This window comes from Heliconius melpomene, chromosome 10 (genome assembly GCF_056956725.1).
Source record: "Heliconius melpomene rosina isolate 202511_hmr_F chromosome 10, ASM5695672v1, whole genome shotgun sequence".
Lineage (NCBI taxonomy): Eukaryota > Metazoa > Arthropoda > Insecta > Lepidoptera > Nymphalidae > Heliconius > Heliconius melpomene.
Window position 1 is genome coordinate 670675 of NC_140398.1, and position 18009 is coordinate 688683.

The window sequence follows — 18009 nt, forward strand, 5'->3', positions numbered from 1 at the left end:
TCAGAGAAGATTCCTAGAAATTCGTACGAGTACAGGGTAAAACTAGATTTTCCTATATACGTTATTTCTTACTCTGCCAAGAAAAACTTGCGGATAACGAATACTATTAAATAAGATAATTATTTTTAGCTTCGTAAGAATTCTATAAGGGGGCCATAACACATATATTGTATTTTAAATCATGAATCAGCAATTTCCTTGTGTAAATATGTACGGCATTTAATGGTAAAAAATGTGTACACAAGCCGTTTCAAATATCACAGCGTAAAGCAGAAAAATAAGATACATAAAATAAGCTAAATATAACAGAAGGAATATATTTATTGTTGAATCAATTTTTCTAAAGAAAGGCGGCGTTAAGTTCCGCACTTATTTTATAATAACAGATTATTCTCGTTCCGGTTTGAATTTCAACAAATATACTTTTCGTGCTCGTCTGCATTTTTAATCGTAAATAAATTGCATATTTCAGCTTACTAAGATCTAAGTCCAGTAGTTACGTCTGCGCTATAAGTTTTATCATACGCACATTTTTTTTTGTCACAGAAATATGGTCAATAGTTTTCAAGTTGGCAAATGAATGAGTGTATCCGAGTAGGTAAATGGAATCAATTCCCACGAATGGAAATCGAACCCATAACCGTCACGTTTACAGCCAGACGCTGTATATGCAGGTGCTATAGGTATATTCTAAAATAAAACACTTCTAAATCTAAACTGTCATATATTTAGCCAATTCAGCACACATAACCATCTAAGAGGCATCAACACGACGCCGTCCGTCCGTCCGATATAGAAGAAATCTAATAGTAAGCTATATTACATTATTGTCAGTTTTTTTTTGTCTTTTTGACAACTTGTAGTCTTTCTCTTAAATAGGAATTTTATCATCCATACAATTTTAATATATTAAAAGCTTGTAAAAAGTTTGTTTTCTGAATTATTTTAATAAATTTTGGACATAATAATATTATTATTTTTTTAGCTTCACGCTGCATCCCGCACATAATACGGTAGGCAGAGGAAGCCTGGGAACCTAGTGTTAAGACACTCCGTTTCCCGTTAAGACACTCCGTTCCCTACTTGCCGCCGAATTCTCAAGACATTGCAACATGTTAAGTGTTGGAAATCATCGCCACATTTTGCCTCCTATCTACCAGAGCGAGAAAATGTAAATATTTCATTCCTCCGAGTGGGAATCGAACCCACAACTGTCGGTCTCAAAATTACACCAAAATTGTATCATCATGGTATAATATTTAGAATGATTTTTTTCCTTAAGAATTATACATTTTTATTGGTGGAGGATAAACAATTTTATTTTTATACGGTTGAAGATAAGGATTTTTATTTTCATACAACTTATATAACAAGTTAATGCTTTTATGATAAGATTTAATTAATTTTGATGATACTAAAATAAGTTGTGTATACAAAAATTGCATGACACACTCATTTTCTGTATACATGCTGATTAAAATTGTTACTTTTTAACTTTAACTTTTTAAACTTATTATTATTTTTTTACTCTAAATATTAACAAAGCGGATTTTTTGCAATGATAAAATTCCTATTTATTATATGTTAAATTTTAATATATTCGGTATTTTTCGTTGCTATAAAGAAGAAAATTTATCTATTTAAAAAATTGATATACGAGTAAGTTGACGTGAAGTCAATCATTATTTGTACACTCTAAAGTCTTTTAAGGAAACTCTAAGCTAGTTAAAGCCGTTCTATCTTAAATATCTCTACCTTACAATAAATTGATCCTGAGCTCATTATAATATAACAAACTACATAAAATTACACAAGACAACGAAAAACACTTATAACATTTTTAAAACTTAATTTATTAATAAATCAAATTTTCAAAAAAAATATTATATCATACGTAAATTTTAAATGTTGACATATAATGACTTTTCTTAAAAAAAATCAATGGCAGTACCATAGTATTAGTAATTTTAATGTAAACCTCACAACACACCCATAAGACTGTTGTAACACTTAATTATACATAGCTCAGTGTCTAATTCTAAAAATGAGAATTATGTCTAAAACAGGCACACTTCTAACACATCACAATGGCTAAAAGGCTAAGCTTCAGCGCTATATAATAATTACAGGTAAAAAGCACTCTGGGAAATGATTATTTTTAATTGGCTAAAAATATATTAAAAAGTATAAAAAATCATACGAACAACATTATTTAATTTTTTTTAACCATACTTATTTAAATAATAAATTATTTACTTAAAATCATATAATATTAATCTGAATAATATATTTTATGATATTTTATGAATTTTTTAACAATATTTAATTTAAAATAAAAGTTTCATCAATAAAGTATAAAATGAAAGTAAAAAATACATAAATGATTCTATAATCTTCTTCTTTCTTCTTTAGCAAGCGCTAAAAGTGACCACATGAAGCCAATATATTATTAATAATTTCATAATATTATTATTCAATTATATAAAAATCTAGAAAATGTATAAATTCACAACCTATTAATGTATCTATTTTATTATTTGTTGATTGTGATTTTAATATAATATATTTTAGTTTCTACTCTTTTTTTCTAATACTGTATAGTAATGCAGTACTATAGGGTTCTAGGCCTTCTTTTATGGAATATAAATTTACTAGTATTTACATTATTATACCAAGCACTTATAATTACTCCAATCAATCCCGAATACATTTTTTACTTTAATTGTAAGTATTGGAAAGATTTAAATTGTATCTTGTATAATTGTAACTTCATAAAATGCATAACAAGAAATATTTTATTTAATTATTGTCATAATCACCTACAGATGCACTTAAAAAAAATAACAGTAATAAAATTGTCGGAGCAATTCCATAATACAGTATTATTAACAATTAAGTAGATTTTGTTTCTTTTTCAATGATTAATCATTGGATTCGATTTATTTCTAATTAAAAGCTATCAACGGAAATAAATATATAATTATAATATAATCGGTCCGCATTGGCAGGCGTAAGCTAATCAAGGCAACTTTCTAATTGGACTTCAAAATACTTTCTATTAAGCGATCACATTGCAGTTTTATAACATTTTGCTATACTATTTGTTGACTGTTATTCATGGAAATATCTTTAGTCCCAGTAGTCGCTAATTCCTCATCAGTCCCTACACTGGTAGTATATATTCTTTTTTCAGTTTCACGCTAAATCCCACATACAGCAGGGTAGGCATAGATAACGTAGTGTGAAGACACTCCCTTCCCCACGTTTCGCTGAATTTTTCCAAGCGTTGCGTGTTGAGAGGCGGAACTCAGGGCTGCATTTTTAAATATTTAAATATATTTCTTTTTATTTAAAATTTTATTTGTAAGAAAACATAATTTAATTCTTCAATATAATAAACTAGCGGCCCGCCCGCGGCTTCGCCTGCGTGAGCTACGTTATTATTAATACGTTTCTGTTTCCATGAGTACCTACGTCCTATAAGTGACGTCCATGTAAAATTTGAGACTCCTAGCATTTGTGGTAACGAAGTTTCATACAAACTTTCAACCCCAAAAACAACCCCTTATACGTCCTATAAGTAACTCCTATGCAAAATTTGAGATTCCTAGCACATGTAGTTTCTGAGATTTCGTGATGAGTGAGTGACCTTTCGATTTTATATATATATAGATTAATTGATTATCCAACAGAATATATTATTTTTATTCAATGTGATCGCTTTTAATAAAATAATTATTATTATACAAGTATAATACATAAATAGAAGAGTTACATAAGAAAATATTTACTACATTTTTATAAATTAAATTTGATTTTATAATATTTAATAAGCAAATTTGAACATGCTGTAGGTATTTTATTATTTTTAAGTTTTTACTAAAACACTTAAAAAAATATTAATAAACTATGGAAATTTTTCATTTTTTTAGTATTCATGAAATAATAATGAAATAATAAATAAAATTTAATGAAGACTATATTTTCTATTAAAATATTCTTTAGATTCTAAAATCAAATTTGTCGATTATCTAAAATTATATATACTTTTTAAATTTAAAAACAATTATATATAAATAATACAATTTAACTGAGCTATATTATATGTATATGAAGTTCATATTATTAATAACATTGTATATACTTTACATATTATGTTTATAAGTTATTTGGAGGAAGACTCTCGAAATGATTTTCAACGCAAAGCTATGACATATATAAATATTTGATTATATTGAATATTGTGCACTATATATAAATATCCAAAATAATAAAGAGAAAAAGAATTAAATAATAAAGTTATAAGCAATTGCAGTCGAGAAAAACGTTATTTAAAACAATACAATGTCTATAAATTGAATTTTTTTGGATTTGGATAAAAATAAATAAATATTGATTGAAAAGTAAAACTCGCCGCCTTTGCTATATGCAGGATTCAAGGTTAAGCTAAAAATACATTAATTACAAACACCTAGTGTTTTGCCACTCAACAAACGCCAAAAAAAAAGTTTCTGGAGTGATATTCCTTACCTTACTTATATACTTTTTATAACCATTAAAACCAACAACTGAAATTAAAATACAATCTAAGTACATAAAACCGTTTCCAGCAACAACATTTTATTAAATAGATTATTTTTATGATTATACTATGAAAAGACAAAGAAACCTAGTTTCTATATTGTATATGGAAAGGGTTAAAAAAACCATTAGCTAATTGTTTATTCTACAATAGGAATTTAAATATTGTAGAAGTAGAATATAACGGATTTTTACATTCCTGTCTATGATATTTTAAGGCTTCACAGCATATTATACCGGAGAAAGCTGGTTCAATTTCGCAAGTGTAAACAAATCAATTTATACATATAATTTTCTCCTCTAAAGTTATATTTTACTTCATTTTAATATTAGGAAATTACCATTTTATATAGAAAAGGGACCTATGTTAATAATTATTGTCTTAACATTATTGTCATATTATGATAGTAGGTAAAAAAGCTCGTTTAAATGTTTTTAAAGTTCATTAATCACAATAAAATTATGCAATATTTAAATAATAAAGGCCTTCTTTCTTATTTTTAAGAAATAATTAATAGATTTTCATTTTTGTTAGAATGAATAATTGAAACATTTTGAAAATTTATTTAATAATTTTCATAAAAGCTGATGCTTCAATGAATGATAATTTTGTTCCCGGCTAAAAACCATTATAGACTGATTTAACGCTCGTCACTCTTTAAGAGCTTCGATATTTAATCATATATCCCAGGGCCGCAATTATCTTTTTCTGGAAAATTTCTTTCTTTTATTTTTCAGGCTTAACTTTTTCTGGAATGGTCACCATGCTGTTCTGGGCACGATACATATAAACGATATATTTTTTATTTACTTAAGCCATACTTTGATCAACCTAACGTTAACGTTAGCGTTAACGTTAACGTTAACGTTAACGTTAACGTTATCGTTTCAATTAAGAATAATTTTATTGTGATTATTATTATTAGGTAACATAGAGTGTAACGTAGATTTATTATAAGGAAATGAAGAAAATATTTTCTATAGTTTATTTATAATATAGTGAAGAGTATATAGAGAAAAATTATGGATCTTAATATATGTAATAAGAATAGTACGGTCAGTTTGTGTGATTTTGAAAAAAATATATTATTCCTATATTGTTATAATAAAATATAATTTCAAGTTTAAAGGTTTAAAATATGAGAGTTAGGAGAGATTTCAAACAAAGTAAAATGTATAAAAAATATTACCTACAATAACTATCATACGAAAATAAATTTTAACTTTTGAAAAATAATTAAAAGTATAATTTATTTAATGTTTTTATAGGAAAATAGACATTTTATTTATCAAACTGACCAATCAGCGAACACCGAGTAACTTCAGGTAATGAACTAAAACGATTCAAGATATGGTTCAGAGGATATGCAAAAAGGTATAATTATGTCCTAAAGGGCTACATTTAAAAAGGACCACGGTAAAATTGTGTGGCTACTCCTTCATATTTAATAAGCACAGCCAAAACGTTTAAGTGGACTCGAATGTTGTCATCATATTATGGATATATTTACCTGGAATTGCCACTGAAACAACAATATTGAATACTTCTAAAGTGTTGTTTCACATTAATTTCTAGACAACGTATAAAAATTATAACGTAGAAAAATTCCCCTCTTGGAAACCTTCCGATGCTGTCATCACTAAGCTATACTCTTAAGAGGCAAGAGGTGCGAATCGCGTCCCGTTACGTTCAAATTGTTATACGTTTTCTCAATAAATACTGAGGTAGGAAGCCGTGATTAGTTAATAATTGAATATCCTACATATTTATGTACTTGTAGAAATTATGTTGTCAAGAATTGATTAGATTTACATTGAATTGAATTCGGTTAACAATTGGCTTCCAAGTAAATACATTGTCTAAGCAAATTTAGTTTACCTTTTCGGTGATAGACTTTGAACATAATTAGGATCCATTTCATCAAGATCACGTCCTTTAGTTTCTGGTACAAAACATACGACAAAACAAAGCCCACCAACGCTTATAGATGCGTACAACCAAAACGCCCCGTGCAGTCCTAACGCCTGCTGGAAATCCACAAAGGTTTTAACACCAACAAAGGCGCAAAGATAACTAAACGCCGTAGCCATTGCGCTTCCAAAGGCCCTATATTCAAGAGGAAACAGTTCACCGATTAACAACCAGGAAATAGGGCTCATACCCAAGGAAAATGCAATCGTAAACACTAGCACACATAACAACGGGATCCAATCGTTTTGTCCGACCGCTTGATGGAACATCACATTTTGGATTCTCTGATTTCTGTGAACCTCTTCGTAATATGCGTAACTTCCAAAACCTGCCAACGCCATCGACATTAATACTGAGCTTACTATCAATAAAGGGAGTCGACCAACAGTGTCAATTAGCAGGCCAGAGAGACAAGAGGCCAGCAATTGTACAAAAGACACAGCTATAGCTGCCAAATGAGGATTCATTCCACCGAAAGTTTTTCTAAATATTGGAACAGCGTAAAAAGAGAACGCGTGAGCACCAGAAAATCGTTGAAACATCATAAGTCCACATGTAACTAGGATTGGTCCGAGAAGACGGTTCATTGTTCTCACATCAAAATAACTATTCGTCTGACTTTGTCTTTGACTGAAGTTTTTGCTTGCCAGTACATTGGTTCTTATTGTGGCTAATTCTTGAGCAACGTCCGAATTTGGGCCTCTTAACCAAAGAAGGCTCTTATAAGCTTCCTCATCCTTTCCGATAAGCACAAGGTAGCTTGGTGTCTCTGGTATATAAAGTACTGTGCAAAATAAGAGTAGAGGAGCAGCTGATATGCACAATGCCAGTTGTTGCCAATCGAGATACGCTCCGATGGTGAAGCTGAAGAGTACTCCAAGGTGTCCGACGATTTTAAGAACGGCGCTCAGACATCCACGAATATCTGGCACCGATATTTCGCTTACGTACACCTGAAAAATGAAAAATAAATCTATATATCTGAAATTTAATATCTTATATACATACTTTTGCTGCCATTTTTTTTTGCGGGATAGTTAAAAATTAAGAGTAAGATACATTCCTTTCTCCTAGTACTGTATTGTACTGTACTAATAGTATTTTAAAAATATAAAATATTCTATTATGGTACAACAAAGGACGTGCCGAAATTAACGTAACTTTCATACGAAATTACTTCGTTGGTTATCTCAAGACGGGCGCGCTCATCAAAAGTTTATGATCCCAGCAAATAATATAGCAGCTGGCCTTGTTTGCCCTAATAAATAATAATCGTGGCGTTAAACATAAAACTTTTTTCTTTGTTAAATTCTAAAATTAGTCTTCGTCGAGCCTTTGAATTTTGGAACACTTGGAACTTGGACAAACTTTTCAGCTATCAGTTTTATGTAGGGTGTACAAATGTATTCGAATTTTGTGGACACAGTTTATGTTGCGTTTGGAAACACGATATTGGCAAGATAAAATATGTTGTATTTGCAGTGGCGCGTTGCAACAATAAATATTTATTGTTTTAATATCTAACATTTTTTTTTTGTTTGAGAAAACTTCTTGGTACTTTAATAGAATAATTCTCTTTTTTGCTTTATGCTGTATTATGTAGAACACGTTTGACAGAGGGAACCTAGTGTAAAGACACTTCGTTCCTTATTTTCCGCCAATTTCTGGAATTCAAACACGCTTTGCCTCGACACCAGAGCGTCGTGTTCGAGTGGTGATCGAACTCGCAACCAGAACTTACAATCACACGTTTGAGCACCTGCGCCACGACTGGCTTCATATATATTTAATGTTCATTTTATAGATTACATTTAAATGAATGAATGCTGTAATAACAGTGTAAACAAAATAAAAAAATAGAAAACGATATGATAATTCGCTCCGTTATCTGATTCAAAATAAACAAGACAGGTGAATAGACAATATATCTCGTACATATAACTAAAATATGTTCTCGTAGTTTTAATTAGCCAAATCGCACCTTCATACTGACAATGCGGGTTGTCTTTGACTCGAGCCATCAGATCAACTTACTTTCATAACTTAATTATCTTTTTAACTTACCTAGGAAATGCTACAGCGAAGATGTTTATTATTGATTATACATGAATGCTTAAACTATATACATATTTTCCTATCAGCATTGGAATACCAGCTATATAAATATTATTTATAGTTATGTTTCTTTTTGAGCTGTGGTGTGTTCGCTGTCGCTTCCTATATAGCAGTTATGATATAATAAAGTTTTTGCACAATAGACAACAACGGTCTATCAATAAGCTCTAAGAAATTATTAGGTACTAATCTAATATAATTTGGCTACACGCTGTATTCCTAGTGGGGTACTCAGAACGGAGGAGCGCCAACTACGGTCTCCGCATAATTCCTTCGCCTCTGCATTGTTACCGGCAGCAATAGGCCTTTCCGCATCCATGTCGTATCTTCCATCTCTACCGAACATACTTCCCAACTATATCACTCCATTCACTTGTTCTAATATCTTACTATTTACACTGATCTTGCATTCCGTCCTTTCTTCATTTCTTTCAAATACCACAACCTTTGTCTTCCTTCCTCGCATTCAGTCATAGACGCTTTCTTTCATAGAATGTATTACTGTCTGTTACGATAAAGTACTGATTCTATTATTAGATTCACAAAAGATTAAAAATTATAAAATAAAATTGTTTGGGCGTTCATTTAAAAAAGCCGGCCCAGTCTTATTATATGAATTCAAAATACGTTTCGTTTTATACCAAAATTGTGGTTAACATAACAATTGGCTAAACCTTGAAAGACGTTAATTTTGATTCAAAGCTTAATTCTTGCTCCTATTACAATGCAGTAGAGTTCATTTTCCTTTTTAACATAAAAAAGAAAGAACTTTCCGAATACATTGTAGCTGTTCTCTATATAAATATTACAGTAGCTATTGTTGAGAAATCGTAATTTAATTTGGACTTTGATTGAACTTTGTGACAAATCACAAATGGGTGTTAAATTGTGAAAGTTGTTTTATTTCATTTAAGAAAAATATTTAATGTTTTTATATTCCACACTCTGTACCGCGCATCGCAGGGTATGCAGAGAGAACCTAGAGTTAAGCTTCTCTGTTATAGCCACTTGAGGCAATGAACATGAGTTGTTTGTATGTTTTTTGAGCTTCATATTGTATCCCACATACAGCATGGTAGACAGAGCGAACTTAGTGTTAAAACACTTAGCTTACGTGTTGATTGGAAGAACTCAAAGCCGCGTCTTATCTTATTAACGGAGCAAGAAAATAATTGATTCCCGCGAGTGGGAATCAAATTAATAACAAACAAAACTGACTATAAGTATATTATATATAGGTGATGGTTACTTATGTCGGAAAATTAAATAATAATGCAGAATAAAGCTTTCTCTACCCTCTTAATGTTGGTAAAAATCTGCCAACCTGCGACAACATAGTCAAGATGGAACAGCAGAATCCACCCAAAAAGGCAGTGATGCACATCATTCTAACAGACGTGGCCAGCACCGTTAGAAGCCAAGACAAGCTGCAAGGTGCAGCTGCTAGGGATAGCACGCGTCTTCGTCCGTGGCGCATAGCTGCTCCGCCCGCCATGCCACCGAAGAGGGCACCTGGAAAATGAGATAATAGTTTGTTTGATCTTTCGGCACACCTCATTCCAAGAAAGTGTAAAACACAACACAAACACAAACATATTCGCGACTGCAAATGCGACATGTTATGGGTTTCGTTTAGGTGCAACAACGACGTATTTCCATTTTCTTAAATATTGTAGAAGTCATCAAAATTTATAAATAATCGTCCCATAGGTATATTATGTTATATTGAAATATTGAATTTGTTTTTTAAAAAAAGTGTAATTACGTCATAAATCTATATTTTTTTTAATACATCAAGCAAGTTATACAGGGTGGAAGAGGCTGCGCTTCTTTAATTGAAACTGCATATAGGGTAAAATATTTCAAACCCGGAGCTAAAGAAATTAATCAAGATGCCTCAACAATTTGGACGTAGGATTTTTTTTTCATTTCACGATTTTTCTCCATACCTGTATTTCGTATCACGCACACATACACATACTACTACAAAAATACTACTAAGCGTTGCCAAACTTCTACTTTTCATTCGTCAAAACATAACCGAACGAGAAAGAACGATATCTCGCGTTCTTTTTCACGCAATTACCTATTTATTATAAATCTAAATAACGTTCAAAGCTCTTACCCTTAGCGCGCACTGGTGACTTTTGTCACGGTGACAATAAACTTTTTGTCACTGACATGTCACCATACTTTTCGCCACTGCGCGCACTTGCGATGACAGTGACGAAATTTTTTACATTTGATAAAATGGATCTCGAAGAGATGGTTGTCTGTGCACTTATATTAAGAAATAGAAAAAAAAGCAAGTGTAGAAAATATTGGCTTTCAACTTTTCATTTGTCATAGAGCAATGGCCTCAACTCAATTTCGTCAATCAGTATTGTCATTGTCTATTTCATCTTCATGAAAACACACGTTTTGCCTTGGTGATGAACTTGACGCAATTATTGACATAAAAATTCTGTGCTGCAATGCAACACGCTGCTGTTTCATGTTTATGCGGAAGACGACTAGTATGGAAACCGCAAGGGGGAGGTGACATTTAGTTGCTAATGCGCGCACGGGCATACAAATCTATGGACGCGGTGACAGTTGCGTCACCGGCGTGTTGCCGGCCTCCGCGGACAAAAAGTCACCCAATTGTCACGTATCCAAATGCGCGCACCTTCATTTAGTGTAATGTACACGGTGACAGTCGCGCAACAGTCACGGTGACAAAAATCACTAGTGCGCGCTATACCTTACTAAAATTGTTTAATAAAATCCTACTTTAAGTCAATTTATTATATCACCTTTATTATGAAATTATTTAGAAATACTGCATGGTTATTGAACCACCCACAAAATTATATTCAAAATTTTTAACACACAAAATGATATTGAACTACGATAGATAGGTACTTACATTTAACATTAGTTTTACATCGTCGTTGGCGCATTCTCCTTTTACTAGCACTAATATTTACATCATAAGTAATATTAAAAACTCAACATTTGTTTGAAATGTCTTAAAAGAATGTATGTTTTGATAGTACACTCAAATACTGACACACAATAGTTTCACATTTGAGAAAAATACTCAGTAATCACATCATCACGATCACGAAACATTCATCACGATTTTAGGAATCCGATTAATGATAAAATTAATATTAAACAACATCCAAATAATTTAAAACACTTAATAATTATTCAACGTCTAAAGTCGAACAAAATAATGTAAATACAACAGAAGTTAGCCGTTCCGCGGCTGTTCCGCGGCTAAGTTCTGTTCTTACACAGATAATTAAAAACATTGTAATAGTTGCCACTAACTAAAATACTTCTCGAACATACTTTTAAATTTTTTATTAATATTTTCATTATTATTTATATTTGTTTAATTATTTTGATAGAAAATCGTATAAAAATTAAATAGAAACAAGTCTTATAATGTTAATGTTATGTCTTTTTTCTTTTATTAATTATTACTATAAACATAATTATTAAAACATAAATCTTATGCATTTTATGTCCTAAAATAATAATTATAATTCTTGTATATGTGCAATAAAGACTTTTTATCTTTATCTTATCTTATCTTAAATGAAAACTAGTATTCAGATTTTGAGGTAAAATATTTTTTTTATAAAATCAGAACTGGTTTTTGATTTAATCAAATAGTAATTGATATATCTAAGCATTTACATATTTAGCGGAAATAGTAATGAGAATTTTATAACATATTAAGAAATTGACAGTTTCAGTAAGTGGTACTTGTAATTTCGTAATTTCGTAATTTCATGGTTTTAGGGACACGGTATTGAATAAAAAGTATCGATACTGTACTCATGAGTAGTATCGAAAAAAAAGTATCGTACCCTCAAAAATATCGATACTTTGAAATATCGAGTACTTTTTTTAGAGCGTAATGCAAATATGTAGCATGTCAATGTCAGTTAGCAAGTAACGTCTTTGTAAAAAATAACAAAATATTTTTTTTAAGCCACTTACTCATAAAACTATCAACACGAAAGTATCGATGTTTTGAAGTATCGAGTACTTTTCTTGTTGTTGTTGTTCTTTAATTATGGCGATCCGAGCGTGCCAGTTCAGCACTAATCACTTCGCCAATGTCACGATACTTTTTTTAAGAACTAATGCGCATACGTTAAAAAATCAGTCAGTAAGTAAGTAACAAAAATAAAAAAATATATCAATCCCATTCCTCCTCCTTACAATCGTTTAATAATAAAAAACATTCGAGCCGTCTTTCGGGATTTTTTTCAGAGTAGGACTACTAATAAGTAGTAGTGTAACTAATTTATGTACTCATTACTATTATAATTATTATGAAATAGTAATTAGAGAATAATTTACAATGTTACAAATATTCTCTAATTACGATTTATGATCCTCGCATACAGAGGACTCCAAAGGAAGATTGCGTGTCTGTGAGATGTTGCTATCATAATTATGAGCCGAAAGGCCAAGTTAGTTGGATAATTTAATCGATACGATATCTATTAAAAAGTACTTGATTAGTACAAATATCGAATACAAAATTATCGGTTTCGAATGGCAATGTACTCGATACCACAAAGTATCGATACTTTTTTGTGTCTACGTGTTTTGCTTTGTAACTAAAGTTGGGTTACATACAAAGATTGGAGGTCTCGAGCTTTTTCTGAAATTCAAGCTCAACGATTATGTTTCCCTGCTGACATCGATGTTATGTTTTATTTAATGTAACATCCTTATTTGAACTGTTAACACCGATGATCATCGGGGGCTTCCCTAAGCTAAAGTACCTATACGTGACTGTCGGCTTGTCTTTGTTAAATTATTTCGTTTTTTCTTGTGTATCGTGTATCGTGTATTCGTGTGTATTTTTATCGTGTTTTTATTACTATTTGTATTATCATTATTTGTGTTTTTGTGATATTTACTTTACGAATTTGGAAAATTCTTTTTTTTTAACTTTTAGTTAGTGTTTTTTATTTTAAAATGGCGTATTCTTATTTTACTGCTACGGAGTATATGGATATGATTTTAATTTATGGAGAATGTGGACAAAATGGAGCTCTCGCAGTACGAACATACCAAGAAAGGTATGGTGATAGTCGTAGATGTCCATCAGATTATCGTACGATTGTAAAAGCTGTACAAAGGGGCCGAGAAAACCAACCATTAGTATAATAATATAATAAATTCTTTATTTTGGGAAAAACAGTACAGAAACATAAACTTTGTGTTCGGTAGTGACTGCATTAGTGAAACACTGTATCGCAGTCAATAACGCCCACCTCCGGATTGGGTTCACAATATTCCCTTTCATCTTTATTTTTACAATTTCAGATTAAATTTGTATAGTATTCCTGCGTGCATGTGTGTGTGCGTGTGCGTGTGCGTGTGTGTGTGCGTGTGCGTGTGCGTGTGTGTGTGTGTGTGTGTGTGTGTGTGTGCGTGTGTGTTGCGTATGAGTGGTGTGTGAGTGTGGGTGCCACACCAAGAGGTTGTTTCGTCACAGGAATTACCAATAGTGCGAGAAATGGAAATTTTAAATTATATCCAAAGAAATCCTACCACCAGTTTACGCAGAACAGCTAATCAATTCCAAGTTAGCCACTTTACGGTACACAAAATTTTAAAACGAAACAAACGTCGTCCGTTCAAATACACAAAAGTTCAGGCTTTATTACCAAGAGACATGCCTATCAGAGTAGCATATTGCCAATGGCTGTTAGATAATGTCATCATCGACTCAGATTTTGTATTTAACATTTTATGGACTGACGAGAGCACTTTCACTCGCAATGGCATTTGGAACCCGCAAAATTTTAGATATTGGAGTGAACAAAATTTACATCTAAGTCGAGAAGATAAACATCAATACAGATTTGCTGTCAATGTATGGGCTGGAATTCACAGAAATACAATAATAGGGCCAGTTTTTATTGACGGCAACTTAAATACTCAGAAATTTTTAGAACTCATACGCGGCCCCGTAACAGAATATGTCGACCAGATCCCCCTAGACGTATATCGTAAAATGTGGTTTCAGTTAGATGGAGCACCCGCACACTCTGGAATGCTTGCTAGAAACACGCTCGCGAGCATATTTGGAGAACAATGGATCGGAAGGTATGGACCTCGGCGGTGGCCTGCCCGTTCCCCAGACCTCACGCCGCTTGATTTTTTTTTGTGGGGGCAAGTAAAAAATGAAGTTTATGCGTCAGAAGTCCATACAGAAGACGAGCTCCGGCAAAGAATTATGAGTGCTTTTGATAAAATTAAAGACTTAGCCGCGCAGGGGGATCTACTGAGTAAAGTAAGAAATAATTTGCTACGCAGATGCAATTTATGTATTAATAAGCAAGGGGGACACTTCGAAAATTTGAAAACCTGATAGAAAAAATTCAATAAAAGTGTGCGTAAAGTGTATTCCTAAGTGTTGCGTTGATTTAACATCGGCTCGCCGCCTACATACCTACGCTAGTTGCTGCGACTCGATTTCTTGAATGAAGCATGTGCGACGTTGCCGCTTTGACAGGTAAGTGTGTGTGATAATATAACACTTTACAAATGGCGTTATTTTTTAAAACGATTATTTTATTATTTATTTTGTTTGAAAAAAAAACTTTTTCATTTTTGGGATTTTTTTTTTTTCTGAATTATATTAGGCTTTTATAGAGTAGTTAAAACTGTGGTTTCATTTAAAGTGGTGCTTTCAATTCCACCCTGTATACTGCGAGTTTGAATAACAATTGAAAACTTGTATCAATAACTAAATTATAAAATACATATTTTCAACTACAACAATAAGTGCGTCGGTGGTGTAATGGTCAGCATAGTTGCCTTCCAAGCAGTTGATCCGGGTTCGATTCCCGGCCGACGCACACTTTTTGTATTTTTTAACTTCATTTCTATTTTTGGGTTTCAGATAATACATTTTAAGGCTTCTTTTAAAATAAAGCAAACTATATTATTATATAAACGACTTATTTTTCATTGTACTTCGTATACAAAATTTGCTATCATAAAAGAGAAGGCGTTGAAATAATAAAAAATATCTAACTATTTCAAGTTTTTTTTAGCTTTTTTTAGCATTGTATGGCAATGCAGGCAGAGAGAATCTAGTGTTTAGACATTTGTTCTCCACACACTGTCCAATTTCCTACACATTATGTGTTGAGTGAGGGAAATGAACGTTGTATCTTGTTGCATTCGGTAGGCAACGTAAATAATTTATTCCTCCGAATGGAAATCGAACCCACAACCGTCAGTTCACATTTAGAAGGCCTCAAAATAACACAAACATTTTATTATTGAAAATTTTGGAAATCAAACGCACACTTACCAAGAAAAGACAAGGAAGCCAGCCACGAAGCCTGTTGATCAGTCAACTGGAAGTCCCTTCGTGTAGAATTCCCTGGACCCTGTAGGGAGGCTATAGCTGGTGAGCTATACCCTTTCCCTAGACCTGCGGAAAATGGGGCTAAGGAGACTGCTAATGCTGCTATCACCTGGAGAAAGAAATGAATGACAGTTCATTTTTACTTGACGAGTTCCCTCGTGCTTAATTACGTCTAGAATCTAAAAGTGAACAAAGAAACTTCTGAATTAAGAAAGATAAACTTTTGTTAAAATGAAAATCATAAAGTACCGTGCCACTGTACCATTACAGGCATGTTATAAAGTAAATCCATTATTACTACACTCTTACATACGATTTTAGTAAAACATTTTCCTTAGCAAACACATAAAGACGTGAGTGTATTTTCGTAATATCCGCAAACAAAAACAGCAATTTGCTTCTCGTTAAAAATACTTTCAGCGTCACGTACCACGTCTACTGAAGTGAGATACTTTGAAGGTTTAAATAAATAAAGCATTTATTTTTCTGCACGATGTATCCCGTATATATAAGCGGAGTAGGCAGAAGAAATTTAGTGTTTTAGTGTATTTGCCGGGATTTGTCTTCTGTCGTGCCGTTCTGGTAGAACTAGAAATAGAGATAAGAGAGAGAGAGAGAGAGAATATAGAAATAATTAATTTCCCCTAGTAGGAATCGTACCCACAACCGTTGCGTTTACCGTAGATGCTGTGACGGCTAAATAAAATATTGAAAGATAATTTTAATTGCAATGTTTATTTTCGACGTATAAGTAATATATTGAATTGAATATAACAGTTATTTGCTTATAGTTATTTGTTTATTCAGCGTGTTTATATTTACTTAAGTATTTTCAGTTTCGATTCTGAGTTTATTTAAAAATAGATCTACGTAATACATAAATGCTTTATATACTGTAGAGGCCGTGGTGGCGCAGGGGCAAACGCAACTGCTGGGAGTGCGATTCCCAGTTGAGTAAGTGAAATATTCAATATTTTCATATTCTCTTAATGGAGAACGAAGTATCTTAGTGTCTTAATAGGGAACGAAATGTCTCAACACTCTGTACTCGTGTACTTTCTGCCTACTTATGTGCACCCTGCATTGTGCTGTAGGGATACAGCGTGAAGCTAAACAAATTTTAATACTACTTTCACAAGTACTCCTACATGCGGGGGCGATCATGCGCATATATTTTTAATTCATTCTATCTATTAATTTTTAATCAAGAATGGAAATTGGAGAAAACTGACTTTCTAAGAGGAGAAAAAAGAATAAATGCATCAAATTAACTAGAAACTATATTTAGACAAATTATATATATGTACACAACGGAAACTCTTAACAATAAGTAAAAAATCTTATTAAATTAAAGCAGATTTCCCAACTAATTCACTTTGCGGAGGTCACGAACGATCTCGACCTTGAAAGAGATTATACTGACGTTACTCCGCTAAAAATGTCGCCTATTTTCGGGCAAATATACAAGTATTCCAGGTATTTTCACAATGAAAAATATTTTGAAAATCCTTATAGAAAAGCTAAAGGCATGTGAAATTGACGCTGTAGTCAGTGCCAAATCCACACTATCTGGATCTAATATTATAAAGCTGAGGAGTTTGTTTGGTTGAACTCGCTAATCTCTGGAACTACTGGTTCGAATCTATAAAAGATTAGTACAGATTATTTTATACTGGGCCCGGTTATACAAAAAGTGGCCTTAGTTCTCACCACTCAAAGTGAACCTTGCGTTGGTGCATACAAAAGGTTCTTAACTCAATATCATGCTATTACGTTTGTATTGTTTATAATTCTCGATATTATGTTCTTAATGCTGTAAAATTTATTAAAACAAAAGAAATATTGTTTTTATTGAACTTGAAAATTTGAAAACACACTACCTACCTACTCTTATTCAAAAAGTCCAACCCTTGTAACAACCCTTAACTTTTAGAGCCAACAT

The 18009-nt window shown here is 32.1% G+C and overlaps 1 protein-coding gene and 1 non-coding gene across 2 annotated transcripts in view; one reads left to right on the forward strand and one right to left on the reverse strand.

The window, feature by feature from the left end:
* Window positions 1-704: 704 nt before the first annotated feature.
* LOC146535063 (facilitated trehalose transporter Tret1-like) overlaps window positions 705-18009 on the reverse strand; it is a 35965-nt gene continuing 18660 nt past the window's right edge. Inside the window, exons 3-5 of the mRNA XM_085191466.1 lie at window positions 16011-16176; window positions 9993-10180; window positions 705-7506 (exon numbers count right to left, since the gene is read on the reverse strand). Of these exons, the coding sequence (XP_085047592.1) occupies window positions 6457-7506; window positions 9993-10180; window positions 16011-16176 (1404 nt within the window). The 3' untranslated portion in view covers window positions 705-6456. The remainder of the gene's footprint in view (window positions 7507-9992; window positions 10181-16010; window positions 16177-18009) is intronic.
* TRNAG-UCC (transfer RNA glycine (anticodon UCC)) lies at window positions 15478-15549 on the forward strand. The gene has a single exon. It is a non-coding gene; the product is annotated as a tRNA-Gly (tRNA).